Below are 25,210 nucleotides of genomic sequence, written 5' to 3'. Positions count from 1 at the left end.
TAAAATGGTGACCAAGATGTATTTAAGAAATTCAAGGAGCTGTTGGAGTCATCCAAGGCAGATTAAATTGATTTCATTGTTGGGGGGACTGCTTGCTGTCTGGTTCTTCAAAAACTGGTCAAGTGTTGCTGTCTTGGGAATTTACCATGTATGGTTAACCACATCTCTGTATCTAGTCGTGTTACTATTATGAGGTTAAGTCATTTTAGTCTGAGTATTTAGACCAATGTAAATATAATATGTATAAACATATATATATATCCGTACAAGTTTAGTTACCATTATATATTTGCTTATCTTGGAAGATCCCAATATTTGTAACCCAGAGTATTGCATTTCCTACATCTCCTCGGAAGAGTTGAGTTCTTCTACGCACTAGTCTGATTTATAATTTAATGAAGTAAGGAATCACAGAATAATTGGGAAAATGTCAGTGATCTGTCTGTGTCTAACATGCTGGACCTCGTATGTTAGACTTGGAACTTAAAATACAAAACAAGCAGCTCATTTCTGATAGTAGAATCATTTAAGTATACATTTACATCATTTCTTTTACTAGAAAGCTAGAATTTAAGTTTTTTGGTGGTTGGCCATCTTTTCCCTTCCCCGTGGTCAGGGAGATGCCACTTTCGCAGGTGGCCACTGTCTAGAGGGACTGTTTACACCTAGTTTGCCAATAAGGAAATGAGGAAGGAACTCCGAGTTCAGATTTGATCTCCGCCCAGGCCGAGCTCTGTTTTTCTGTTGTTACTCAGGAACACAATGGGGTTTGTGTGTGCGGAGCGGAGATAACTGCTGGCGTGACCCTGGAGTGATCCTGGGAGCCTGGCGGTGCCATCTCCTTGTGGTTCTTCCCTGTCGCTTCTGGCTCTGGGAAAGGTGGCGCCAGGTCTGCATTTCCAGAGGAGGCCGTGCCCCGAGCTCCCTGCACAAACACCAAACTTGTGTCTGCTCTTGGTGGCCATGTGCAAGACTCTGCCCATGTGCCTGGGCAAGGGAGGGGAGGGTAGGTGCTGGGATTGTCTTGCTCTGGGTGCCCTCATCACACCGTTGTGCCGGTGTCCTCAGGGACCAAGCTTTTGAAGACACAGAGTGCCACCTCTCCAGGACCAAGCCTAGTGCCTGGTTCGTAGAGGCAGATGATAAACATGTGTCAAAAGATTCATTCGTCCACATCGCCTCCACTCCCCTGGCAAAGAGGGGTCGGGATACTTAGGTGGAGCTCTTAGTCTAAATTTCTCAGTCTTGTTTTTTCTATATCCTTACAGCCTGTTGCTTTAACAGTGCTTTAAGAACATCGGCTCCTTGCTTTGCTCCTATTAGTGTATTTTAATTACTAATTATTAATTATTATTCATTAGTAGCTCCTATTAATGTATATATTGTAATTAATTTTATACAAAAGTTTCTTCATCTGTTGTTAAACAGATTTTATAAAATGGTAGCGTTAGTACAGGATCAAGAAACAAGATGTCATTGCAGAAAAGGTCTGGGGTCCATTGAAGGGATTTTTTATATATTTGTAGAAAAATTCTTAAATGATTGCATGTTATAGAGCAGTGATAATTTGAATTTTACTAAAAATGGAAACTTCGGTTTGATAAAAAGTATTCTAGAACTGTCCATGAGGACGGAGTTGAAATAAGTTGCTAGAATGCTTAGCTGGAAGATCAGTGAACACTCTTCTAAATTTATATTCCCCCACCTCATTCCTTCCCAAAGCAGTTTTTAGGGGGTGAGAATTAAAACTAGGTCAGTTAAGAGGTTAAGAATTTTTTAGAGCAGTCTAGTGACCTCTCCAGAGACTGTCCCTGTAGCGGGGGCATCATTTCCCAAGCCACTGAAGGTTAGGCCGGAGCAGTTAATGACTCATTGTGCTGGTGCACAGTGTCTTTTACTTTGCACAAGTGGAATTCCTCATGCTATTTCAGCAAGGCTTTCAGGGTCATTTTGCTTAATTTTGAGCATGCTAGGCCCATAATAAGGATAAATGCCCCTTCACTAAAGTATATTGGTAACAACAATAACAAAAAGTCACATGAATGTTTTTCTAAACTTTCCCTTGCCAATAAAAGATGATTGCTCACTAAGGGGACGTCAGGAATAATGGGAATAACGCGGAGGACAGTCCTGTTACTGGGGAAGGTGATAACCTCAAAAGCGTAGCAGGATTGGTTAGGTTAGGAGACATGTCTTGGTTTAGAAATGCAGCTCAGCTGGACTCAGGGCCGAGACCAGTTTTGATATAAGTGCCCTAAAGGCTTGCCGAGAAACAACTAAGGAACGTGTTGCCCTGAGGAGCATGTTAGAAATAGTTGGAAGCAAAAAAAGTTTGCTGTTTGGGCACCTGGGTGGCTCAGTTATTAAGCATCTGCCTTGGGCTCAGGTCGTGATCCCAGGGTCCTGGGATCAAGCCCCACATGGGGCTCCCTGCTCTGCGGGAAGCCTGCTTCTCCCTCTCCCACTCCCCTGCTTATGTTCCCTCTCTTGCTATCTCTCTCTCTCTGTCAAATAAATAAATAAAAATCTTAAAAAGAAAAAGTTTTGCTATTAATCTAGATTAGCACTGATTTCCTCATCCGCAGTTACACTGAACCGATCTTCTAACCCTTGAATCCTGTCATGTGTAGTTCATGGACGGTCTGAGAGCCTCATTGCCGGTGTGCTCTGCCGTTGACCAAGCTGTATCTGTGGACCCGCTCAAGGTGACAAGAGCGGTGGTTCGTGCTGTTGTCCCTTTGCGCGTGTTACAGGTCTGTACCGCGAGCCGCTGTGGGTATTGGTCAAGGGGTACTTGGTCTGCAGAGCCTCTCCTGCTTGTCTTAAAATGAGAGAAGTATTATTTACAGCAGCTTGTTGACTCTTCCCAGGGGAGGTGCTATCTGTTCCACTTCAGTGATGAGGGAGCCAAGGACAGACAGATGAAGTGACCTACCTAGAGCCACATGGCTTGGAAGTGATAGAACATTCACATGCCCCGAGTGTGGTCACGACTGTTCCTTTCTTCAGCATGTCAAGTTGCTTGTGTCTTCCACTGTCTTGATGTCGAGAGGTGCATTAGAAGTACAGTCGCTTTTACCTAAAAGGATTTTGTATTTAATCGTGAGGTCCCTTAGGGGTCCCTTTCTATAACAAAGATTTGAGGCAATTTTGGTGTGTGCCTTTTTCTTTCACTTTCTAAATTTCTATGACCTTTTTAACGTTTCCTAGAACCTTTTAAAATTTGAAGAAGTGCTTGCCCGCTGGCATCGCAGCTGCCCAGATGACAGGCTGTGTAGACAGGAGTGGGCAGAGCCCATGAGGTCAAGGAACAGCACCTCCATGGGGCGTCAACCCTTCCCTGAAGGCTGCGGTCAGCAGACGCTCTCTGCTTCTCTCCAGGAGGACTGTCTTCGGTCACTGCTACGTCAACTGCCATTGCTGAGGCTCAAGCTTATCCTAGGGATGAGCTCTGATCATCTGTGCCATGGTCTGGGGGGTCAGAGTATCATTTTATTGTGGGAGTTAGAAGTACAGGTCCACGTTCAAACTGGGCTTCTGCCACTGCTCGCAGTGCAACCGTGGGCCGCGCTCGGTGACTCGGCTTTCCCTTTGTCTTTGAGATGAGGGGAAGTCATTGCCGCACTGAGTTGTAGTGAAGGTTAACTAGGATGGCTAAAGCAGTTAGGAGAGGAGCCCCCCCGACAACTGAAGCACCCCTACATGTTAGCTAGTATTATTGTAATTCCTACTACTTTGAAGAAAATAGTAGTAAAAGGCTACTTGCTCTGAGGCATAGCCAGGTGGATTTCTGACTTATTTTTGTTACTTATTTAGGTCTTTCCTATGAAGGATCTTGGTTTTAATAAGTGACATGTATGTCGGTCACACAGCCTCTTTGGTCCAAGTGATCGTTTTCTCCCACGGGACTTGAGTAGATCTCTTTGTGGCGTATCCCTGTGCACCCGGGCTGGGCTGGGCGGGAGCATTTTAATCTCCCCTTTTCTGCAGAGGCCTGGGGGAGGGGCAGCCCGCAGTAGCTCTGGTGGGCACCTTGGCAGCTCACTGCCCTGTCGCTGTCCTCTGTCCTTGCTGGGGCTGTTCCGGCTCCGCTCCGACCGCCCCACGCTGCTCTTGCCGATGGGGCTCTTCCCCCGTGTCCCCAGTGGCGACGGCTTGAGGTCCGGAATGAGGAGAGTGTGTCGTGTGACACCTCCGTGGAAATGGGGTTTGCTCCCCACAAAGTAGTCTCCGTGGCAAAGAACACACACAGTAGGGGGTCAGGCGCAAGCTGGTGAGGCACGAGGGGCTGGGACTAGTCCAGGCGCCGCTCCTCTGACAGGTATTTTTTTCGAGGGTCTCACCAAGTGCTGACTATAACAGGGTCTATCAGTGAACAAAATAGGCTCCTTATGGAGCTTGTGGTCTAGAATCAGACATTTTCAGAACTTTTCCATGCTTCCCATTTGGCTCACATTAAAAGCCGGAGTGTTTACAGTCACTGAAAAAGTCCTGCCCAACCTGCTGCCCACCCCCGCCCCCTTACCTTTCTGATCTCACTACCGGCCACACCCCCCTTACCCCGCTGGGCTCCATGATGCCCCTCGAACATGCCAGGAACGTCCCTTTTTAGGGCCTTTACCCTTGCTACTTCCTCTTCCAGGAGTGTTCCCCTAGACAAATCTTTCCAGCTAACTTCCTCGTGCCTTTCACGTCTAAATGTCACCTTTTTAGTGGGGCCCACTGTGACCAAACTATTTAAGCAGAACCTACCACTTTCCCAACAGTCCTGACCCCCATTTCCTTGCTCTGTTTTTTTCCATAGTATTTGCCAATTTTTAACATACAGTTTACTTATGTTTGAAGGCAGGGATCTTAACTTTGTTTACCGAAGCGTACCAAATGCTCACCTAGGTCGGCAGTCACCGGCACGTAGGAGGTGCTCAACAAACGTGTTGAATGAATAAAATGAGAAGTACTCTGGCAGAAATTATGAAGGGTGTATTAGTTTCCAAACTAACAGAACCTTGGTGACTTGAAAACAACAGAAATTGATGCAGTTCTGGAGGCCAGAAGTCCAAAATTAAGGTGTTGGCAAAGCCATACTCCTTTGAAGGCTCTAGGGGAGGAGGACCCATTCCATGCCTCTTCCAGCTTCTGGTGGCTCTGAACATTCTTCAGCTTGCCCGTATTACTCCTGTCTCTGCCCCCATACGGGCACATTGATTTCTGTTCTTCTATCTCAAAACTCCCTCTGCCTCTCTCTCAATAAGGATACATAGTTCGTCAGATAAGTCAATATTCACTCTTGCCACAGAAGATAGTACTTACAGATTTCAGGGAGTGGGATGTGGAAATCTGTGTTTTTGTCTGCCTCACCTCCTTTTTGGGGCCTCTGTTCAGCCCACCACAGTGGGTTAAAGGGATCCCTTGGTGACAGTTGCCCCTGATGTGCCACCCAGTAGAACACTGAATGCAAGGAAAGCCAGAAGACTGCCCTCATCCGTTTTCTGCTTTAACTGAAATTTTCATTGAAATTACATTTTTTCCCCAAAGTAAGCACATACACACATGTACACGGAAGAGCACAAAGGATAATTTCACCATTTTCTTGTACTGGTCTTCCCCAGTTGTTAACACATTTTCATAGTTACTTCCTAATCTTCCGTTGTCCCTCTTATAAGGAAATAATTGTTTCCTATAAATTCCAAATCTCTTATCTTCCCCTTCTTACTTCCTTTCTCCTTCCTACTCAGATAGAAGCAATGGCTAGCATTAATTTGGTACGTGACCACAGTGGGGTTTATGTGGTTAATAGTTACTTCCCCATAGCTATTTATACATAATACGTGGAGAGGGGTGTGTGTGTGTGTGTGTGTGTGTGTGTGTGTGTGTGTTCCCTTTCTCCTGGCTTCAGAATATATAACCCCCCGAGAAGGCCTCTGGTTAGCCTAGCTGGGGTTACGTGCCACTACCTATTGGATGGACCCGTGGGTTCAGTGGGTGGGGTACTGTGGCTGCTCAGGCCTGGGGTACGTGCCTATCCATGTAGTCAGAGGGGAACAACCTTGGTTCAAAGCTGTCAGGATCCCAGGGTCCTGGAGGACTTCTATAGGAAGATCGGGAAAAAGGACTTGGGACAGATGAAAACAGATTTCCACTCGAGTTTCAAGTTTGAGCTTGGACATGAGGTCCTTTGGGAAACCTTCCCTGACTTCTTAGATCACATACTTAAGATTATTGTAACCACAGTCATGGACTACCCGATTCCCCTCTCCTTCTCTTGCGGCACGCTCGCTCGGGGTGGAGAGCGTCAGCCGGGTTTACTGTTGTACCGCGGGTGGTAGGAGGCGTGGCACGCCCTTGTGTGCTCAACGAGTGTGCCCCCTTTCCTCCTGAGAACAGTTCCTGTGAGCGTTTGCACCTGCCTTTCAGGGCCATCGCATTCCTCATAGCTCTTTTCACGTGTTTTAGTGTATACGGGTGATTTGGCCCGTTCTGGATTTTCTTTTTCCCTCCTCCTCTCCCTTCCAATCTCCCTCCCTTCTTTTTTGTGGAAAATAATTTCTTCTTTTTCTTATTTAATAGTGAAAATTCAGGGAAAGATAACATTGCTAAAAGCAGACTCAGACTTCCTCTATAAAGTCCTTTTTTAAAAAAATTAGATTTTATTTATTTATACGTCAGAGAAAGAACATGCGAGCACAAGCAGGAAATGCGCAAGCAATGCTGAGCAGGGAGCCTGATGCAGGACCGGATCCCAGGACCCTCGCATCATGACCTCAACCAAAGACACTTAACTGATTGAGTCACCCAGGTGTCCCTGTAAAGTCTTTTTTGAGTTGAGCCCTGCCAGGCTGTTCTTACCCCACTCTTCCCTTCCCTTAGCTCTCACGGGTGCACAGTAATTTCTTTCTAACCTCAAATATGCCGTCAGCAGAATAGGTTTTCTGCAAATTTACCTCCAAATACCTTTTTAGCTTCAGGAGAATTTGGATTTCAGTAGATGTAAGGTGTGAATCATTCCATTTGGTGGTAGTAGCAGTACTGATGGTGGTAGTACTGACAGTCACCCCGTACTGAATGCAGTTTCCCGGCCGGCTTGCCCATGTCCGCGTCACTAACTCCTCTTACACACGTGAGAAAACTGCAGTTTGGCGGGCTCCATGAATCATGTCGTCTCAGCGCCAAAGTCGCGGAGCTGGGACATAAAGCTGCACACGGACCCCAGAGTCACACTCCTGAGGACCCTGCCCTGCCGCCGCCTGGTAATTGGGAAAGAGAAAGCTGGAGTTTGGTAACAGAAAAGGACATCAGACTGATCGCAGATAAGGAGTGGCCTTTCTGCCCTAGAGCTTGGGTAGAGATAAAGAGCACGAGGGAAGAATCAGCCCAGATCTCAGAACTGTATACCCATGGCCTCTCTGGGCAGAGACGGAGCCAAGGTGTATGCAGATAGGGCTGAAGCCACACACAGAGGCATAAAGTGGCACCACATGACGTGGAACATTGGAGAAGGCCTTTGAGGCATGCAGGTCGTTCCGGGCTCCTCCTGCGTCCGGCACGCTGGCTGGTCTGTGGCCCGGGACTCTCGCCACGGTCATAGTCATTTAACCAGGAAGGCTTTGAATATGTGGATAAGCATTCAGACATTAAATCAACTGTACTTAGAATACTGCATGAAGCAAAGCCCAGTGGATTTATAAGCATCCCATTGAAGCTTTAGGGGAGAGAAACCCGAGAAGTTGGGAGCAGGCAGGCAGTGGAATCTGAGGCTATGCTGCCATTCCTGCGAACAAAGTGTGCAAAGCCGGGATACCGCTCTTACTTGTGCTGTTTTAAATCCGTCTGTGCGAGGGCTTGGATGGGTTCCATCTAGACCTCAGTTCGGGTCAGTCTCCTAACCCTGTAGTTCCTCTGGAGTCTTGTATAATTTAGCTCTGAATTCCCTTACTGTGAACATTTTCAGGAACTGAACCCCTGGAGGAGATGACTGATATCACTGAACCTGATAGGATAATCAGGGCTTTTTGTAACCTGTCTCCTATACCGGGTTACTGCAAGTCCCGTCCAGGCAGGGACACCGTTTTCTGCTTTTACAGTACTTGGCTCAGTTCTATATTAAGTAAATAGTCTGCTGGTTTGTATTTGGACTACTAGTGCCCCTTGTACAGTATGCCTGTGTTCTGAATGGGGTTACCATATTTCTATCCATAGGGGGCATCTGTAGGACCAATGGATGGCATTAAAATCAGGCTGGGTTTTATCCCCCTCCAGGTTGCATCACAGCGCATTAGCTCAGTGGACCTCTCGTGTTGCAGCCTGGAGCATCTGCCTGCCAACCTCTTCTACAGCCAAGACCTCACTCATCTCAACTTAAAACAAAACTTCCTAAGGCAGAATCCCTGCCTACCAACTGCCAGGGGGCTCAGTGAACTGCAAAGGTGAGCATACAGAAATGGGTCGCTTCTGATTGTTACTTGAGTCATCTGACTTAAACAGCTACAGTGTGTGACCTTTCTCTTTAAGAGGGCAAGGTAATAGGACTTCATGAAAGTGAGGGCGTTATCAGTTTTATTGTGAAATTTTTTTAAGGTCCCTGCCTTTGAAACGAATGATTTATGATATTCATTAACTGGACAGATTTGTGTAAGAAGGATTATTTCTCTTGAAAATACTTCTGTTTCCTAACTGATCTGAAGACGGGTCTGTAAAAAGTTTGTTACTCGGTGTGTTACTTCTGAACTACAGAGGTTTGGTCAGATTAGATTATTTCTTTGGAAATTTACAAAAAGTCAGTTTTTTCCCATAAAGACATTTCTCTACCAGTTTAAGAACTAAGGTTTAAATCCCCTAATCCCAGTTCATCTGGGTGGTTAGTGTGTAGGTTTCAAGAGCCAAACATTTAAACAGTCTGCTTTATAACTAGAGAGAAGGGACTTTTTTTGGGTGTACTTAAAACAGATTTAAGAATTTACTGTATTCATTTCCTTTTTAGACCAATGATCGTTCTTGATTCTGTAGTAAACTAAGCCTCTGATATTTACATATTTTTTGTAGATATATGAGACTCTAACAGCAAAAGAACATAACTTTTAAATTAATAATGAACTGTTCACTTGTTCTAAATGACCGATAATGATCCGGGATTAAATTGTGGTAACTTAGCATTGTGATTATGTGTTCATGGTTTTTAATATCCAAAAAGAATAACCTGGTAAGTATTTGTTACAAAGTTTGTGCAGTACAAAAGAGAAGAGTATGATCATTGTCGCTTCAGACCGTTGTGAATAGTCTTCTTTGATAATATACCAAAACTTGACAAGTGGTCATTTCTTAAATGTCTCCAGTATGGAATCTAAAACCCTGTTGTTAAACTTTAAAAACTTCTTTCACACTAGGTTCTGTCGACCTTTCTTGCACTTTGAATAGGTCCTTGCCTGTACATCATTGTATTGCATTAATTATTGGTCATTTGGGAAATACTATTTCATTAGATAATGAAGCTATTCCAAATGTTAGCATATTTTATTATGCAATTCCAAGACCTCACAGTTGTTAATATCACCACTGATCTCATCAGAAAAATCTTTAAGTATTGAGAAGTTCTCAAGTTCACGGTGGAAGCAAGTTTTCTAAAATTTTCATGTTCATTTGGAAGCTTGAAGGCTCTCCTTGGCAACAGATACCGTCAGTTGTTTTTCCTGAAATGACCTTCTCACTTCATTGTAGAGAAAATGTCTGCCAAATACCCAAGTCCGAGTAACGAATTTGTCAGTTGTTTTTTCAAGTAAAAGTGGCATTCCACAAGTTATTGCCCAGTTTGGCTCAGAGCTCAAATAATTGTACAAGTATTTTCTTTGAGATAACCATCATTCTTTACAGCAGAGGTGCTTTTATCTACAGATCTGGAGGGCCAGTCGGGAAGCTCTGAAAGAACTAGATAATAAGCAGCGGAGGCTTCATGGCCGTGTAGGACCATCTGCCCTCCCGCTTTCAGGACGTCCAGGATGTCACACAGGGTTCCCATCAGAACGCATTCAAACCAACGCTCTCAGTTTAGAGATGAGGTGGATGGAGAACGCAGTGTCAAAGCAGATGCACGGTTCCTGCTGTGAGGCGGCGAGGGGCTGCGATGAGGGAATACTCCCAGGAGGGTTTATCCACAATGTTTATTTCTTTAAAAAAGTTAGAAGCAAATATGACAAAAATGTTAATATTTTAAAGAGCTGAGGAGTGGATGTTTAGATGATCATTATTTTTTTATAGTTTTCTATTTGCATGTTTCATAAGTAATTTCAAAATTTAAAACCTAAACACAAAGAATATCAAAGTGCGTTTCATTCCACGAGGGAATAGGATGCTTCTTGAAGAGCCAGCCTTTGTGGCCTGAGCAGACAGATACCTGGGGGGGAGGGTGTTTGGGGCATCATCCTGCTTATTATTCAGTTCTTTCAGAGTTTCCCGGTTGGCCCTCTGTATCTGTGGATTCTGCATCTGTGACTTTCTCCTTGGCCCTGGCCGCTTCGCCTGTGCTGCCCCTCCCTCAGCACATGGCCTGTCGCGCAGCTGTCCCGGGAGGCACGTCTCTGCTGCCACCTGCACAGCACAGGGAGCTCCTCGGGACAGCTGCCTCCCTGGCATTTTCCCGCTGCCTTCGGTCCTTGCTAGTTGTCTCGCTGCTGTTTCCTACATGCCTTGGTTTTTGTTTTCATTGTTTAAAAATTTAAACTTTTTCCCCATCCAAGTAACATCCTATGTAGATTTTTAAAGATCTTAATAAACAACAAGACTCCTGATCAGGAGTATGTGCCTGGCGCTCCCGCCCCTCTCTACACCCCAGTCCTCCTCCCCAGGCAACGATTTTTGAGTCTTTTGGTCCCTTTTTTGCAATTTTCCTCCATCTTCCAAAGTACTCTTTATATACTTCTATTTTGACATTTTTTTGTTGCTGTTGGACATTGTTTGTTGGCTTACTACTGTGGAAGGTGCAGCTGTAACTCTCTTCCCTTGTCACCGGCCCGCGCACGCTGCCGCTGCTCCGTCCGCTGGGTGTGTGGCCGGCTCTCGGTTTGGGTTGTCATCCTCGTGAGGAGAGAGCGGTGGCCCGCAGCCAAAGCGCTTGTTAAATGCAGTGACTATATTTCCTTTCTTGTGCTGCCTGGAGAGTAGCCTCTCACGTGTGTACGTTTTTCTCTAGTCTTCCTGTGTCGGACAGAACTCTTGACATGCTTCCCGATGCCTTTTTCTTGGACGCTCCTTTCCTCCTGGAGTCAGGGTAGCTACCTGCTCCGCGGGCCTCTCACAGCTGGCGTCCTGGGATGACCTTGTGTCATTTTCCTGGTGGCTCTCATCTCCCTGTGCTGGACCCCTCGTTTGCTGACAGCTGGTAACTTGAAGAAAGGCTTGGTTTACTCCCTTTTTTTAATGCAGTGTCTTCCCGAGAAAGGAGGCACGGGAGACCAATTTATCAGACACTTTGCATATCTGAAAATATTTTCTCTCCCACTTGAGTGGTAATTTGGCTGGCTTCTACGTAGGAAAACACGTGTTCTGAGAATTTTGAAGCCAGTGCACTATTATTTTCTAGGTTCTGCAGTTGCTATTAACAAGTGTTATGCTCTTCTGATCCCTCTCTTTACGGTGATCTTTTTTCCCCTTTTGTTTCCTTGTTTGTTTTGTTTTGTTTTGTTTTAAACAACCTCCAGAAGACTGTAGGATGTTCCTTCTTTGGCTCTCTTTATTAATTTCAGCCCTTATGACGAATACTCAAGCTAAAAAAATTATGTCCTTCAGTTCTGAAAACTTTCTCATTTTGTTTGATCATTTTCTCCCCCACCTTGGTTTTCTCTTTTCTTCTTCCGAATTCCTGTGAGTTCGGCGGAACCTCATTTCTCCTCTATTTCTCTAATTTTCCCATCTCTTTGCTTGAATGCCCTACTTCTTGACAGGTGTTCTCTACTTTGTGTTAACCCTTCTGAAGATCTGTTGTCTTTATTTTTCAAGAGCTCTTTCTTGTTTGTTTTTTAATTTGTGTGCGTTTTAATAACATTCTCTTCTTTTTCTCTTCTCTTTCTGAGGGCATTAAAGCTCTTTATTTATTTATTTGCTTATTTCCTTCTTGCACTGTCCGTTTCTTTTTCTCCTGTCTGTGTAGGTGTCTGACTTTTGTGTAGAAACGTAACTATTTGGCGATCCTTTGCTCTCTGTTCCTATTTAATGGTGAGTCACTGAGAAGTGAGTTGCCCACTGCGATACGTGGGCAAGGCTTCTCCATGTAGAGCCCTGTCACAGCCACCAGGGGTGAGCTTGTGGTTTCATTGGGGAACTTCCAAAGACAGTATCTGTGGATCTTTTCCCTAAGGCATGTCAGTTTTACGTGAGAGGAATCCTGTGGTCTTCTGTGTGGGCAACGCATGCCGAGATTCAGGAAGCTGAGTGAGGAAGAGCTAGAATCTGAGGGTGTGGCGTGTGCATTATTAATTGGTCCCCGTTTTCAGAACAGTCTTTTCTACTAGGCCTGATGTCTTTGAGCCAGAGACACTCCAGTTCTGCTTCTTCCAGGGCATAAGCTGGGTTCTGCTGGAACCGGAGAGGATATGGGGTCTTAAGTCTTCCTTGTGTAACCCTCCGATGTCTTTTTGTAGAAGTGTAACAAACATAGAAGAGGCACAAGAATGAGTGTACTATTAGGTGGCTTTTCTCAAAGTAAACCCATCCACGTAACTGGTACGTATATTGAGAAGTAGAATATTGCTACCCCAGATGCCTTCCTGTGCCCCTCCTCCCGTCAGAGATTAGACTAAAGAGAGTCGCTATCCTGACTTTTAACACCATAAATGAGTTTTGCCTGTTTTAGTACTTGATATAAATGGGTAGTATGTAGTGGCGTCCAGCTTTCTTCATTTATGTTTTTTTAGAAAAGCAGGCAAAACATATGAACTTACGTATTATTGGTTCGTACTTTGTGCAGGATGAAGCCATGTCTTTCACTTAAGGTAGAAGATTTTTCAGCTTGACATGGCAACAAAGGTTTCTGTTTTTTATGCCTAGAGGGGCTAGACTGAGGGGACTTGTGTGTGTGGGCGGGGCGGGGGGGGGTTCCTGAGCAACTGCTGAAGCTGCTCTTGTGTGCCTTTTGGAAAACAAATGGGCTTTAAACCCGTGTTTTCCCTACCACATGCTACTACTTCCATTGTCCAAGAAATATTTTATTGCAAAGTTCTCAAAGTAATAACATTTGAAGTCTAGTAGAATATACATACATACACTTAGTACTAGGAATTGAAATTATAATATAGATTTTTAAACTCACATACTCCAAAAAGCATTAATGTAGCATTTATATGCTAATATAATTAATAAGGCAGGTTTGAGATATGCCATGTATTTAGTTGTATATTTTTGATTTGTGTGTTTATGGAATTTGTGCTAATTTCTAGTGCATGTTTCATAGTGAATATGTTAGAGAGGTACCGGAGGGGAGCTTACTGTGTTTTTGCCTAAGTATCAAGGAATGAATTTTTAGATGACAAAGTCAGTTAGGGCAGATATCCAGGGAGTAACTTTAAGTACAGTGCATTTATAACAGGTAGGAGTTCTGTGACTTCTTCTCTTAACCACATATCCCCTTAATTTTTCTTCCTATTGGAAATTCTTGCCTTAAATAAATGAGCTGTTTTCACAGAACATTTACGTTGGTATTTCTAGCCGCATTCTAAATCTGGAAAGATGGCCTGCTGATGTACACACATAGGCCAGCAGTTTCAGAGGGAAAACATTGTTCTTGGAACAACCACTGTTTGTTTTTCCTTTATTGGCATTGGAACTCTTCAAGTTAGTTTTCAAAATATAGAGGAGAGGCAAAATCAGAGTAATTTTTGGTAGCTTAATGGTTTCTTTCGTGATTATGTATGTCACTGTTAATTAGAATGTATTATTTACCTCCGTTTTATTAGTAGATGGTGCTTCACTTACATGAGCTACATCTCCATTTAGATGACCCAGATGGTATTAGTCCTAAGATTATTATTATTTGCAATGGAGAATTAAAAAAAAAAATAAATTATAGTAAGTTTCTTTGTAAAGTCAGTGAAGAGGACAACTTTTTTGCTGTTTTAAATTCAAGGAATATAACTTACCTTCCCATGTCTGAAGTTTCTTTTTAATACTGTACTGAAGCAGTATGAACTTAGTTGTACAAAATTCATGTTCAGACATTTTCCTGAAACATGTAGCTGTTTTAAAATGACCACTTATTAAAGTTTCACGGGCAGTAATATTGCACGGAAGGATCCGGGGTTTGTAAGGGTTGACGGATCAGAGTTCCCGGGTGCTCATAGCCCTCGCCGCACTTGGAGCAAGCCGCGCACAGAGCAAACGCAGAAGCAGAGTTTGGTGGGAGGAATTTGTGTGTGCCTGCTTCCGGAGCTTTGCCCGTGGTGCTTGGAAAGTTTGCCCCCATATTTGAACTTAAACATCCTCACCTTAGATCATTTTAATGTATTACTCAGTTCTGCCTATCACTTTTATGGATAAGCCTATGTTTTAATATTTGACAAATTGATGATAATCAAAACACACTTCAACCGCTTAATTCTATATGTTAGAAATTAGACAAATTAATAATTACTCATAAATACAAATTGATCGTGTTTCGGTTGTGTTGATGGCTGGTGATTATCTATTACTTCCATCCATGAATAAGGGAGGCGACTCAGATTCCCTGCTCTGGTAGCAAGTTCTAGGAATGGAGCTGATTTTTTTTTTTTATAGGGAGATTATTATTCCAATTTCAGTGGAAGTTGGTGTTTCAAATTATTTGGTAAAGCATGTGTCTGCAGAATTATTACTTATGTGCTTTTTACCTTATGTGATCCTGAAATAGGCCAAAAAAAAAAAAAAAAAAAAATCAATCCTCTTAGGTTTACCACCATCAGATTTTTTTTTTTTTTTAGATTCTTCTTTGGAGACTGAACTTTGTTGTTGTTTTGTTACTATGGTCCTCACAGTTTCACAATATTTTATGCAATAGTTTAAAAAAGCGTCTGCTCTTGTGAAGATACAGTGCCTAGGAATAGCTGTGTTGCTTCAACTTGTAAACATTTGATGTCGCATTAAATTTTTGCCTGAGTGACTTTCAGTGCAGGTGCCGTAAGGAAAGAGTTGACTTGAGCCTGTCACCTTTTTTTCTCTTTTTTTACTGTTTTCTGCATTTATCTTGTTTGCTTTGAATTCTTAGGGAGCAGGGATTTGTTCTTCCTCAGAGGGAGGACCCGCTGTCAGGTCAGCCGTTCAGTATGTATGATGTAAAGGACTGAGTATGTGAGCAAATGGTGGTGGTGGGAGTCATCCTGATTCATTCAGCACTGTGTTGAGTGTACCCCCTGCTCTGCAAAAGGTATTGCAGCCACATGGGGAAGAAGGGAGACTGGTCATTCATCATGAGAGGACCGCCTGTATGGCAAGGTGATTCAGAAAAGATGATGAAAAAAGACATTCCTAAGAAGGGATTTGAAGTTGGGAAAGGAAACATTAGATTTTAAACAGACAATATGACATTGGACTTCCTTAAAAAAAAAAAAAAAGCTACAAGTTTCTTCAGCATTCTCTCAACACGCTTCACATTCACCTTGCAAGGAATGTGCGTCTCCTGCTTTTCACCCGCCAGACCCAGTGAATCTTCCTCCCCTTCAAAGCACGTCTGTAATGACCTTTGTTTCTTGAAGCTTTTAGTTATTTCCTGTTCCCTTGTGACCTTTTGTCTTCTGAATTGTTAGCTTTCTCTCTACTTAGTGCATTTACCAACTGTGTACCTTTTATAATAAACATCTGAAAACTTCAGACATTGCCATCTATATGAAGCCCTTGAGAACAGAGATGGAGTTTCCTTATCTTTGTTTTCCCTCTCAGCTGCCCCCCCACAGGATATAATATATATATATTATATATATATGGGAAGCCCCTTAATAAATATTTGTTGAGTTGAATTGTTAGTTTTCCCACAACCAAGGATAATCAAAGAAATGTGATCCTAAAACTTTCAGAAAAGAGCATCCAAAAGATGCTTTGAGCATTCAGTAGCACCATTTGGTGCATTTAGTGCTTAAAGTTTCTTTTTAAGGGTACAGTGGTCATTTAGAAAGATGGTACATCCATCATGTTACGTTGCATAGTACCTGGAGATCAGTTTCAAGGAACTTAGGGGTAAGCTTGTCATTGGTGTCTTACAGGCTGTGGTATAAAATGGGTACAATGTAACGTAAGGTAGAGATCACAATTACCTTTGGATCGGGGTCCCTGGGTGGCTCAGTGGGTTAATCCTCTGCCTTCACCCAGGTCATGACCTCAGGGTCCTGGGATCAAGCCCCACGTCAGGCTCTCTGCTCAGCAGGGAGCCTGCTTCCCCCTTTTCTCTATGCCTGTCTCTCTGCCTATCTGTGATCTCTGTCTGTCAAATAAATAAAATATTAAAAAAAAAAAAACAATTACCTTTGGATCAAGGACAGCATGAATTAAAGACTTGGAAGAGAGAAGTGATTTGATCTCTGTTTAAATGTGAAATGTGTTTTAGCTGAAAAGAATAAGAGGGATGGGAGGGGAGCAGAGATGTTTCAAATGGGAGAACAGTGGGGAGAAGGGATGAGGTTGAGTTGGGTTCGCGAGTGTGTGGGTGGAGTAGAATGAAAGCTATGAAGAAATGAGCATTGAGAAACTCGTAGCTATGCCTGGAATTTATCAAGTACCTTCTTCTTAGAAAGCTCAATTTTCCACATTTTTAATCCCCCATGGAGTGGAAAACAAATGACCTTATTTCCTACTCTGTTCTTTTGGGGATCTTGGCATTCCGGAGCTACGAAGTTATTCATGTTAATTACTTACCCATCCCAGAAGTTCACCTTTCCAGGTTTTTAAAGGAAGAGATTTTAATATTGTGTTTTTATCCGTAATTTTTGAAAACTTCCTTTGAATGGGAATGGTGGTGGTCCATTAAGAGTAGAATCAGGAGCCGCATGCTAAAATATTTTTTGCAGTTCATTTGCCAGCCTTAGAACTGCAGTACCTAGCCCGACTTCGGCTTCTTTGAAGATGTTCTGCCATATAAAGGAATATTACAAGTGAACAATGCTAAGTGCGACAGAAAGGGTACGGCCGGTGTGTTAAAGAGCGCTTAGCACAAGGGCTGCTCAGGGAGGAGTGACCTTGGGAAGGAACTTCCACTACTGAGGTTTGGTGGGGCTTGCCAAGTGTGTAAGGGATTTCATAGACTGGGTAGAATGCCCTTCTTTCAGTTAACTCTTCCCAACACTGGAAGTTCCTTTATTCTACAGCTTTGCTTTTCAGATGGAATTTTGATCCTCTCGGGAAGCTTTCCATTTCACACGACTCCCATTTTCCCTCCCTGATCAAAGGAAAGCCTCCGCTTGGTGCTTGGGGCACTGAGACTGCTTAGCCTTTGGTCTTCGCCTCGGTGTGAGCTCCCGACCTCATTTCTGAAAATAATAGCGGATTTTCTTCTTCCCTCACATGGTGCACGAAGAAGAAGGAGCTCAGAAAGAAACAAAAGATTTCTTTATCAGCCAGACTGTATTAAATTACCGGCTGCCTTATTGACTTCTTGGGATCCGTTAAGATGTTTAACTTTTTCCCCCACTTAAATATAAAGAAAGGAGGGATCTTCAGAAGCCTTGGCTTGATTCCAGTGAGGCTGTTGTATTCTGGCCGGTTCCATTCTTCTGTTTGTTCTAGTTGAACTCTTTGCTGTACTGTCCAAGCTTTACCTTGCCTGCAAGTGGTTAATGTCGAACAGATTTTTGCACGTGTTTGTTATTCTGAGTGGCGACCAACTTTCCCCTCCACACAGAGCTTTTAGGGGACAGTGATATGCATGCAGGGAGAGGCCGGCCGGTGATGCTCATTTTGTGGGTTTTTTATGATGAAGCGTCGTCATGACTTGGGAACATGATTCCTGCTGCTCCTAATGACATCTGGAAAAAACGCTTTGTCTGCCAGTGCAAGAACTGCGAGGGAAACCCCGTGACGCCCTTTCCTTCCTCTCTCCTCTGCCTCAGCTCGGACAGCCTCCGCGCGCTCTGGAGTTCCTTCTGCCCACCCACATGTTAAAAATGAAAAATCTGTGAGCGTTGTTGTTGTTGTTGTTAAGAGTGCCTGTAGTTCTGCTGTCCTTCACCACGATCGCCACAGTCAGAGCTGTGAACGGGAGGAGTCACGCGCCCGCTGTCCTGTCCCCGGGCGGGTTAGGGTGACGACACCAGTGCTGGCAGATGGTTTCCCAGTGCCTTCTCTGAAGGAGGGGACACCCAGCCCTCCCGGGTGATGTCTGTGGGACCTGTAATTAACAAGAGAACGTGAGGGAAAGTCCGACTTCCCACCGTTTTCTTTTTTTTTTCTCATTGTAAGATTTCTGTCAGAATGCACCTTTCACCCCGTGTAGAGAGGTAGGGGTGTGTGTGTGTGTGTGTGTGTGTAGGGGAAGCCCATCAAGGAAAGCAGAGATGTCCTGTGATTTTAATGATACACACAAAACCATGCCTCCTCACGTAGACTATTTCACTTCTCTATTCAGGTTTTTTCATAGGGAAATAGCAGTGCCTTCATCCGGAGTTGGAGGCGCTCCGTGCTTAGTCTCTGTGCGCCCTGTACATCCACAGCTCTTTCTGCTTAACGCTATCATTTGCTTAATGTTTCCCAAGTATACCCTGTAGTTTTTGCCCTCCAAATCAGAGTTTCTCAAAATATGATTTATGAACGCTTATGTCAGGATCACATGGGATGTTCACAGGCAACAAGGAAATCTTTTTTCCAGCCATCCCTGAGGAGTCAGAACCCCCTGTGGTGAGACCCAGGAAACATTTTTTTTTTTTTTAAGATTTTATTTATTTATTTGCCAGAGAGAGAGCGAGAGAGCACAAGCACAGGGAGTGGCAGGCAGAGAGAGAGGCAGGCTCCCCACTGAGCAAGGAGCCTGGTGGGGGACTCTGTCCCAGGACCCTGAGATCATGATCTGAGCCGAAGGCAGATGCTTAACTGACTGAGCCACCCAGGCATCCCCGGAAACTGCATTTTTCACAGGACATGTTAAATTTATTCTCTTTGAATGTCCTCTCTTCCAATCCCCATCTCCCCATTAAACTCTTGTTTGTGTCCCTTTGATCAAAGTGACTTTTCTCTTCTGTAAGTACCCGTGATTTTTTTTCCAGTAAGTTTTCATCTTGTGCTTTGTATTATAGCTCCTTTGCTCCCAAACTATTTTTAAATTCCTGGGGGGTGAAAACCATTTGTAATTCATGTTTGTATGCTTTACACACCTTTGTGCATAATACAAATTCAGGCAATGTTTACTGAATGGATGGTTAGACTTTTACTGTATCTAGTAAACTTTTGGGTACTGGACTTTTTCTGTTAACTATCAGATATACCTGGTTTATTTGAGAGGTGAGCTTAAACTGCTCATGTCTAAGCACATTTTCATGATATAATTATTCTCTCCGACCTTAGCTTACGTTCATTTTCTCCTTTGATAATCTGATATCTGTGATAGAGATGTTATCTGGCTTTTATTTTTATATATCCTGTATGACTCGACTGGGATTTTATCCAAGTATACTTTATGGGGCTTCTTTTTTTCTTTCCTCTGAGAGGACAAGTGGAAATAACGATTTGTTTTCTACTTTTTACATTTTTGTTCTTTGTTCCTGCTAGTGTGGTGGTTAATATTAAACATCTCTTGAATGATGTTGCAATTGAGTTGGCTTTGGGCAGGTCTGTTTGTAAGAAAATGAGAAAAGGTAGTCACGGATAAATTGAATAAAGAAACCATTTCATAGGAAAGATCAGTTTAACTGTAACATAATAACATAACGCTTGTTTGTCATTTCATTCATTGTATTGCCAGTTTATAAAAGAATCAGAAGACAGATTTATGCTTCTTGTGACTCATTGTTTTCATGAATTTGGTTAGTGCGGGGTTACTGTAGATTACTGTAGATCTAGCGACTACTCTTTCCACATGATTACCATCTTATGATTTGGAGTGGTTTTCTTTTTTCTTTTTTTTTTTTCCCTCAAGACTTTATTTATTTATTTGTCAGAGAGCACAAGAGGGGGAGCAACAGGCAGAGGGAGAAGCAGGCTCCCCGCTGAGCAAGGAGCCCACTGTGGGACATGCTGTGGGGACCCTGGGATCATGACCTGAGCTGAATGAAGGCGGGTGTTTAACTGACTGAGCCCATCCAGGTGTCCCTGGAGTGGTTTTCTATATAATGTACTTACTTGATTCATGGGAGCCAGCCACGCCCCCCGCCCCCCGCCCCCCCCCCCCCCCCCCCGTGGGTTGGAGCTCTGTCTAGTTGGCTGTTGTATACATAGGGTTAACTTAGCCTGGGTCTAGCACAAAGTAAGTAACCAATAAGCACCTCCTATTTGAATCATTTTAAAAAGAGGATTAAAATAGAAATGTCTCTCTTTAGGGAATGCTTTAATTTGCATCTCAGCAATATGTCCATTGTAATTGTTGCCAACATGGAGTGTTCTTGATTTCCTTGATTATTATTTTGGAAAAATTATGTCTGTGACTTGTAGCTTCCTCTACTTATTCTGAAACAATTCTTAAGAAAATTTTTCTCCAATACAGTTTTATCCAAGATATGCGTGTGTCTGTTTTTGTTTTCGAGTCATATGAAAGGGTGATACGCCTATTTTGCTTGTGCTGAGAGTCATTAATGGTGATTAGGATTACGATGGAATGGTTTCTGTGTATTTTGGCTCAAGTGCTGAGAAGCTGGTTGTGTGCCAGATTAGCATTTGTACATTCATATGCACGCCGAAACTCCCAGAAGACCCTGGCAGGTGTTCACTGGGTGCAAGGCTGGTGGACTTCGTCCTAAAGGGACAACAGGAAAAATCACTGCACCAAGAAGTGGAGAAGTCACCGACGAGAGTTCAGTCCCAGGGCAGTGGAGTTTGGGGTATGAGAGCTGAACGGAGCTGAGTCATGGTTTCTGAAGAGGAGGCATTCCCAGCAGTTCTGAAGTGGCCTCAGTGACTCAAATGTTTCTCAGGCCACCGCAGCCACAGATGTGTCCGAGAGAAACATGGGGCAAAAGATACTCGTTCTTTCCTTCTGTATCCAGGGAAAGCTGCCTTTTAAGTCTTTTGCAAATTGTTTTGTTTTCTGTCATAAATACTGTTTCCCTGGTTGCCCTAGGGCATACCTGGGTTAGGCAAAAATATTAAAACATGGCTGTGGGACAAAGTTCACAAACAGTGCAATTCTGTGCTAGAGCAGTCAATTCAAAGTGCAAGGAGGGTAAATTAAGAAGCTGCTGAGCAGCGTCTCTTTCACTCACTGGTTTAATGCTTCTCGAGAGAGTGCATTCAGTACACATATTTTAAAAGTACTTTGATACTCTTTCCAAGATTTATCCTTCTACAGATAAAGGAGACAAGTTACTCTGTCAAATGAATTGTTTAATCGAAGCATTTTATAGTCTCCACGACACCAGCTGGGCTCTTAGGAAGAACCAAAGAGCAGGCATTTGATTTTATAAATTATCCTGGGGAAAAAGAGAAATAAAAAGTAAATGTAACTTTTTTAAAAAAATATTTTATTTATTTATTTGACAGATAAAGATCACAAGGAGACAGAGAGGCAGGCAGAAAGAGGGGGAAGCAGGCTCCCCGCTGAGCAGAGAGCGATGTGGGGCTTGATCCCAGGACCCTGAGACCATGCCCTGAGCTGAAGGCAGAGGCTTTAACCCACTGAGCCACCCAGGTGCCCCTGTGGCTTGTTTTTACCTACGGTTTTCGCTTCGTTTTATTTGAACAGTAGTAGGCTTTCTCTTTTTGTTCTCTCTTTTCCTGGTATATAAAATCGAATGAATGTTAAATTGAATGAATATTGAAAATGGTGATTTATTTAATACACGCTGTTGGCATAATTAACTACTAGACACCCCCCCAAGACCCCCTAAAATAGGAGTAGACCTCTACCAAGCTTCACATGTAAGAAATAAGTGTTAGGTGAAATAAAGATTTGAATGTATGAAATAAAATACATGAATATGAGGATATATGAGAGAACTTTTGTACCATTTTGGGGTGAGGTAAGAGGACCTTCCCAAGCAAGGTGAAAAGAATAGACTCCATCAGGGAAAAGAATGTCAAAATTTGAGCAAATAAAAATTAGCGTGTGGCTTAAGTTATGATTAACAAACAGAGTGGGGGGAAGATGAAACAGGAAGCTCTGAGTGTCATGTGACACATAGCGGCATATGACAGTGGGTGTGGCAGTTAATACCGGGGGAGCGACTACAAGTTATTAAGTTGACGACAAATAACCCAGTAGGAAAACAGGCAAAGGATATGAATGTGTATCCCGAAGAAGATGAACTCCACAAAAAGATACCGCATTTTGCTCATCAGATTGGCCACAGCGGAAAGGATGCCAACGTTAAGTGCTAGTGAAAGGAACATAGAAAGGAGCCCTCTCCAACAGGGGTGATTGTGAATTCCTACAACATTTGGTAATTTCATAGTAACATATTAAAGTTTAAATTGCACATATTCTTGGGCCCATCCGTTACAGTTTTAGAAAAACAGGTTTGCAGTCCCTGACCCAAAATTCTTAAGGCCGTTTGTGTTTCAGATTTCAGAGAGTTTCAGATTATTAAAGATAATATAGAAACGTATATTATATAGCACGTCTAGCAGGCTTTGGGGCTCTGTGAGCAGACACGTTTATATTTCTAAAGGGAACAAATTCATGTCAGGATATTCACATCAGCACAGGTCAACTTTTGTCACCACATGAATCAGTGAAAAATTTTTAAATTTTCAGAGCCTATTCGATTTCAGAATTATGGTAAGTCATTGGGCACCCACAAATACTGCAAAATGAAAACACCGATGCACAACAGGATGTGCTGAATGATTCCTAACAGCAGAAAACAGCTGGGAGTACTCGTGACGTCAGTCAGTGGAGGCATGGGTGGATCACTTGGGGTACGTTTGTACTCTGTGTAGTATACAGCGGTCAGAGAGTGAATTAGACTTTTACGTACTGCCTCCGAAAGATGATTTGTCTGTAGTCGATGAGAAAACAAGTCATAGAAAAAATGTGTGTGGTATAAGCCCATTCAAAAAAAGAGGGGGGTTATCTCCTATTTATGCATGTATGTGCTTTCTGGGGAGGAAGAGCTTTGGAAGCCTGTACACCATACTTGAACACTGGTCATCTCAGGAGGGATCGGATTTGGAAGGACGTAGGAGAGACTGTTAATGTCTTCTTTATATGCTCCTATAGTTCGACTTGTTAAAATGAGCATGTATTATTTCAGTAATCAAATAAAAGCAATCCTCTTAAAGGCTACTGCAGTGGGAATTACAGAGCACTGAGAGCCTGGCAGCTCTCCACTACGGTACACCCACTCTGAGCCATTAGGGAGCTTGCTTTTCATAATTCATGGAAAGCAGGAGACTAAGCCCAGAGCTAGGCTTACAACTCCAGCCCTCGAGCAGGTCCTTCATTACTTAATATTGGAGCCTAATAATTTCCAAAGTGTATTAGTATGTTCCCCCACGAGGAAAAAAACAAGTGAAACATGGACTGTTACTATGAAACAGAAATCCAGACACCAGGGGATCTCTTTCTAATTGACCCACTTGTAGTGAATAATAACTCCAGAAAATAATATTGATTTCTCTCTGTTAGAATCATTGAGTAGAGCAGGTATGGTTTCCTCTTCATGAGCACAACACATAACTCCCATTTAATCACATTTGAATAGGTTTAAAAACCGGAGTACCTCCGCTATACTGTCATTTATTTTATGGTCAAATTACTATATTTTTATGGAAAGATTACTAAAGATTTAGATGGATCGAAAACTAATTATGTCTCCAAAGAATCATCATACTATTTATTTGGTTTTGTTTCCTAAATATCCGTAAAGAACTTTGTCCATTGCATTTTGAGTGTGGGTAGATTGAGTGGTTACATGCTGAGAAAGGAGAAAAATCAATAGCGTCTAGGATCATGAAAAACAAGCCTGGTGACCTTCCATCATTTTAAGACACCCCCCACCCCCGCCAGGCGATCCTACACTTTGTTATATGGCCCTTAGGGTACCTAGTTGGGGAGGGACTCCAGTTTTTCTTTGTGAACGATGTTATAATTAGAGTTTTCTGTCTTTATAGATGATCAAGTATTTAGTTGATTGCACTTTTTCTTCCTTCCTTTCAAAATTGATCCGTCTTTTAGAGAGTGTGGGGCATGAAGTAGGGTGCAGTCAGGGAGCTGAGTGTGGATCTGGGTACGGGCCAGATCCCACAACCCTAAGATCATGACCTGAGCCGAAATCGAGAGTTGGAGGCTTAACTGACTGAGCCACCCGGGCACCCCTGACTGCACTTTTTTGTGACACTTAGTATTTAAAAAAAAAAAAAAAAAAAGTACCTTGGAACTTTGTGTTGAGACCTCAGTTCTAGAAGCCTACAATGCCCATTGTCATTGACTAAATGTTATAATACCACCCATTAGCTTTAAGAATTAACTAAGATTACTCTATTAGACGCTGGATAAATGTTATCTTGATTTTTCCCCTACTTTGAGCTCTGTTACAGAACAAATGGACATGGGCTCCTGGGTGGCCCAGATGGCTAAGCGGCTGCCTTCGGCTCAGGTCACGATCTCAGGGTCCTGGGACTGAGTCCTATTTTGGGCTCTCTGCTCTGCAAGGAGCCTGCTTCTCCCTCTGCCTCCCTGTCTGTGTGTCTCTCATGAATAAATAAATAAAATCTTAAAAAAAAAAAATGGGCATGAATTACAGCTCTTTCTTTAAAGCAGATTGCTTGCTCTGCAGAGTGAAGTCAGGCCTCGCAGGTTGCTGGCCAGTTGGTGGGCCCTGGCTTGTGGCTGCATTGCTTTAAATGGAATTGCACATGGTGTTCAAAATATCCATCGTCCTCCTTTGCCGAGGGGGCACCACTCTCTGTAGGGGGAGGGGAGGCTGAAAAAAAGAGGGCTTTCCATACTCTGCTCTGAGACCACCCTTTGACCTGTGATTTAGGATTATTAGTAATTGGTACCTATTTATATTAAAGTCTCTAGTAAGAAGTAATAAAAGAAGAGCGGGAGAGATAAGAGGTAGTATTGATGTTGAAAGGCAGCATATTCAGGCTGTGTGTGACGCAGTTTCTCTGAGCCTACTTT

The 25,210-nt window shown here is 43.1% G+C and overlaps 1 protein-coding gene across 1 annotated transcript in view; it reads left to right on the top strand.

Annotated features, from left to right (window-relative positions):
• The window catches only part of PHLPP1 (PH domain and leucine rich repeat protein phosphatase 1), a 206,032-nt gene that overhangs the window by 119,202 nt on the left and 61,620 nt on the right, over positions 1-25,210 (top strand). Inside the window, exon 4 of the mRNA XM_059140758.1 lies at positions 8,257-8,423. Coding sequence (XP_058996741.1) covers positions 8,257-8,423 — 167 coding nt within the window. The remainder of the gene's footprint in view (positions 1-8,256; positions 8,424-25,210) is intronic.

Source organism: Mustela lutreola, chromosome 11 (assembly GCF_030435805.1).
Source record: "Mustela lutreola isolate mMusLut2 chromosome 11, mMusLut2.pri, whole genome shotgun sequence".
Taxonomy (NCBI): domain Eukaryota; kingdom Metazoa; phylum Chordata; class Mammalia; order Carnivora; family Mustelidae; genus Mustela; species Mustela lutreola.
This window is presented reverse-complemented; position numbering and strand designations above follow the sequence as displayed.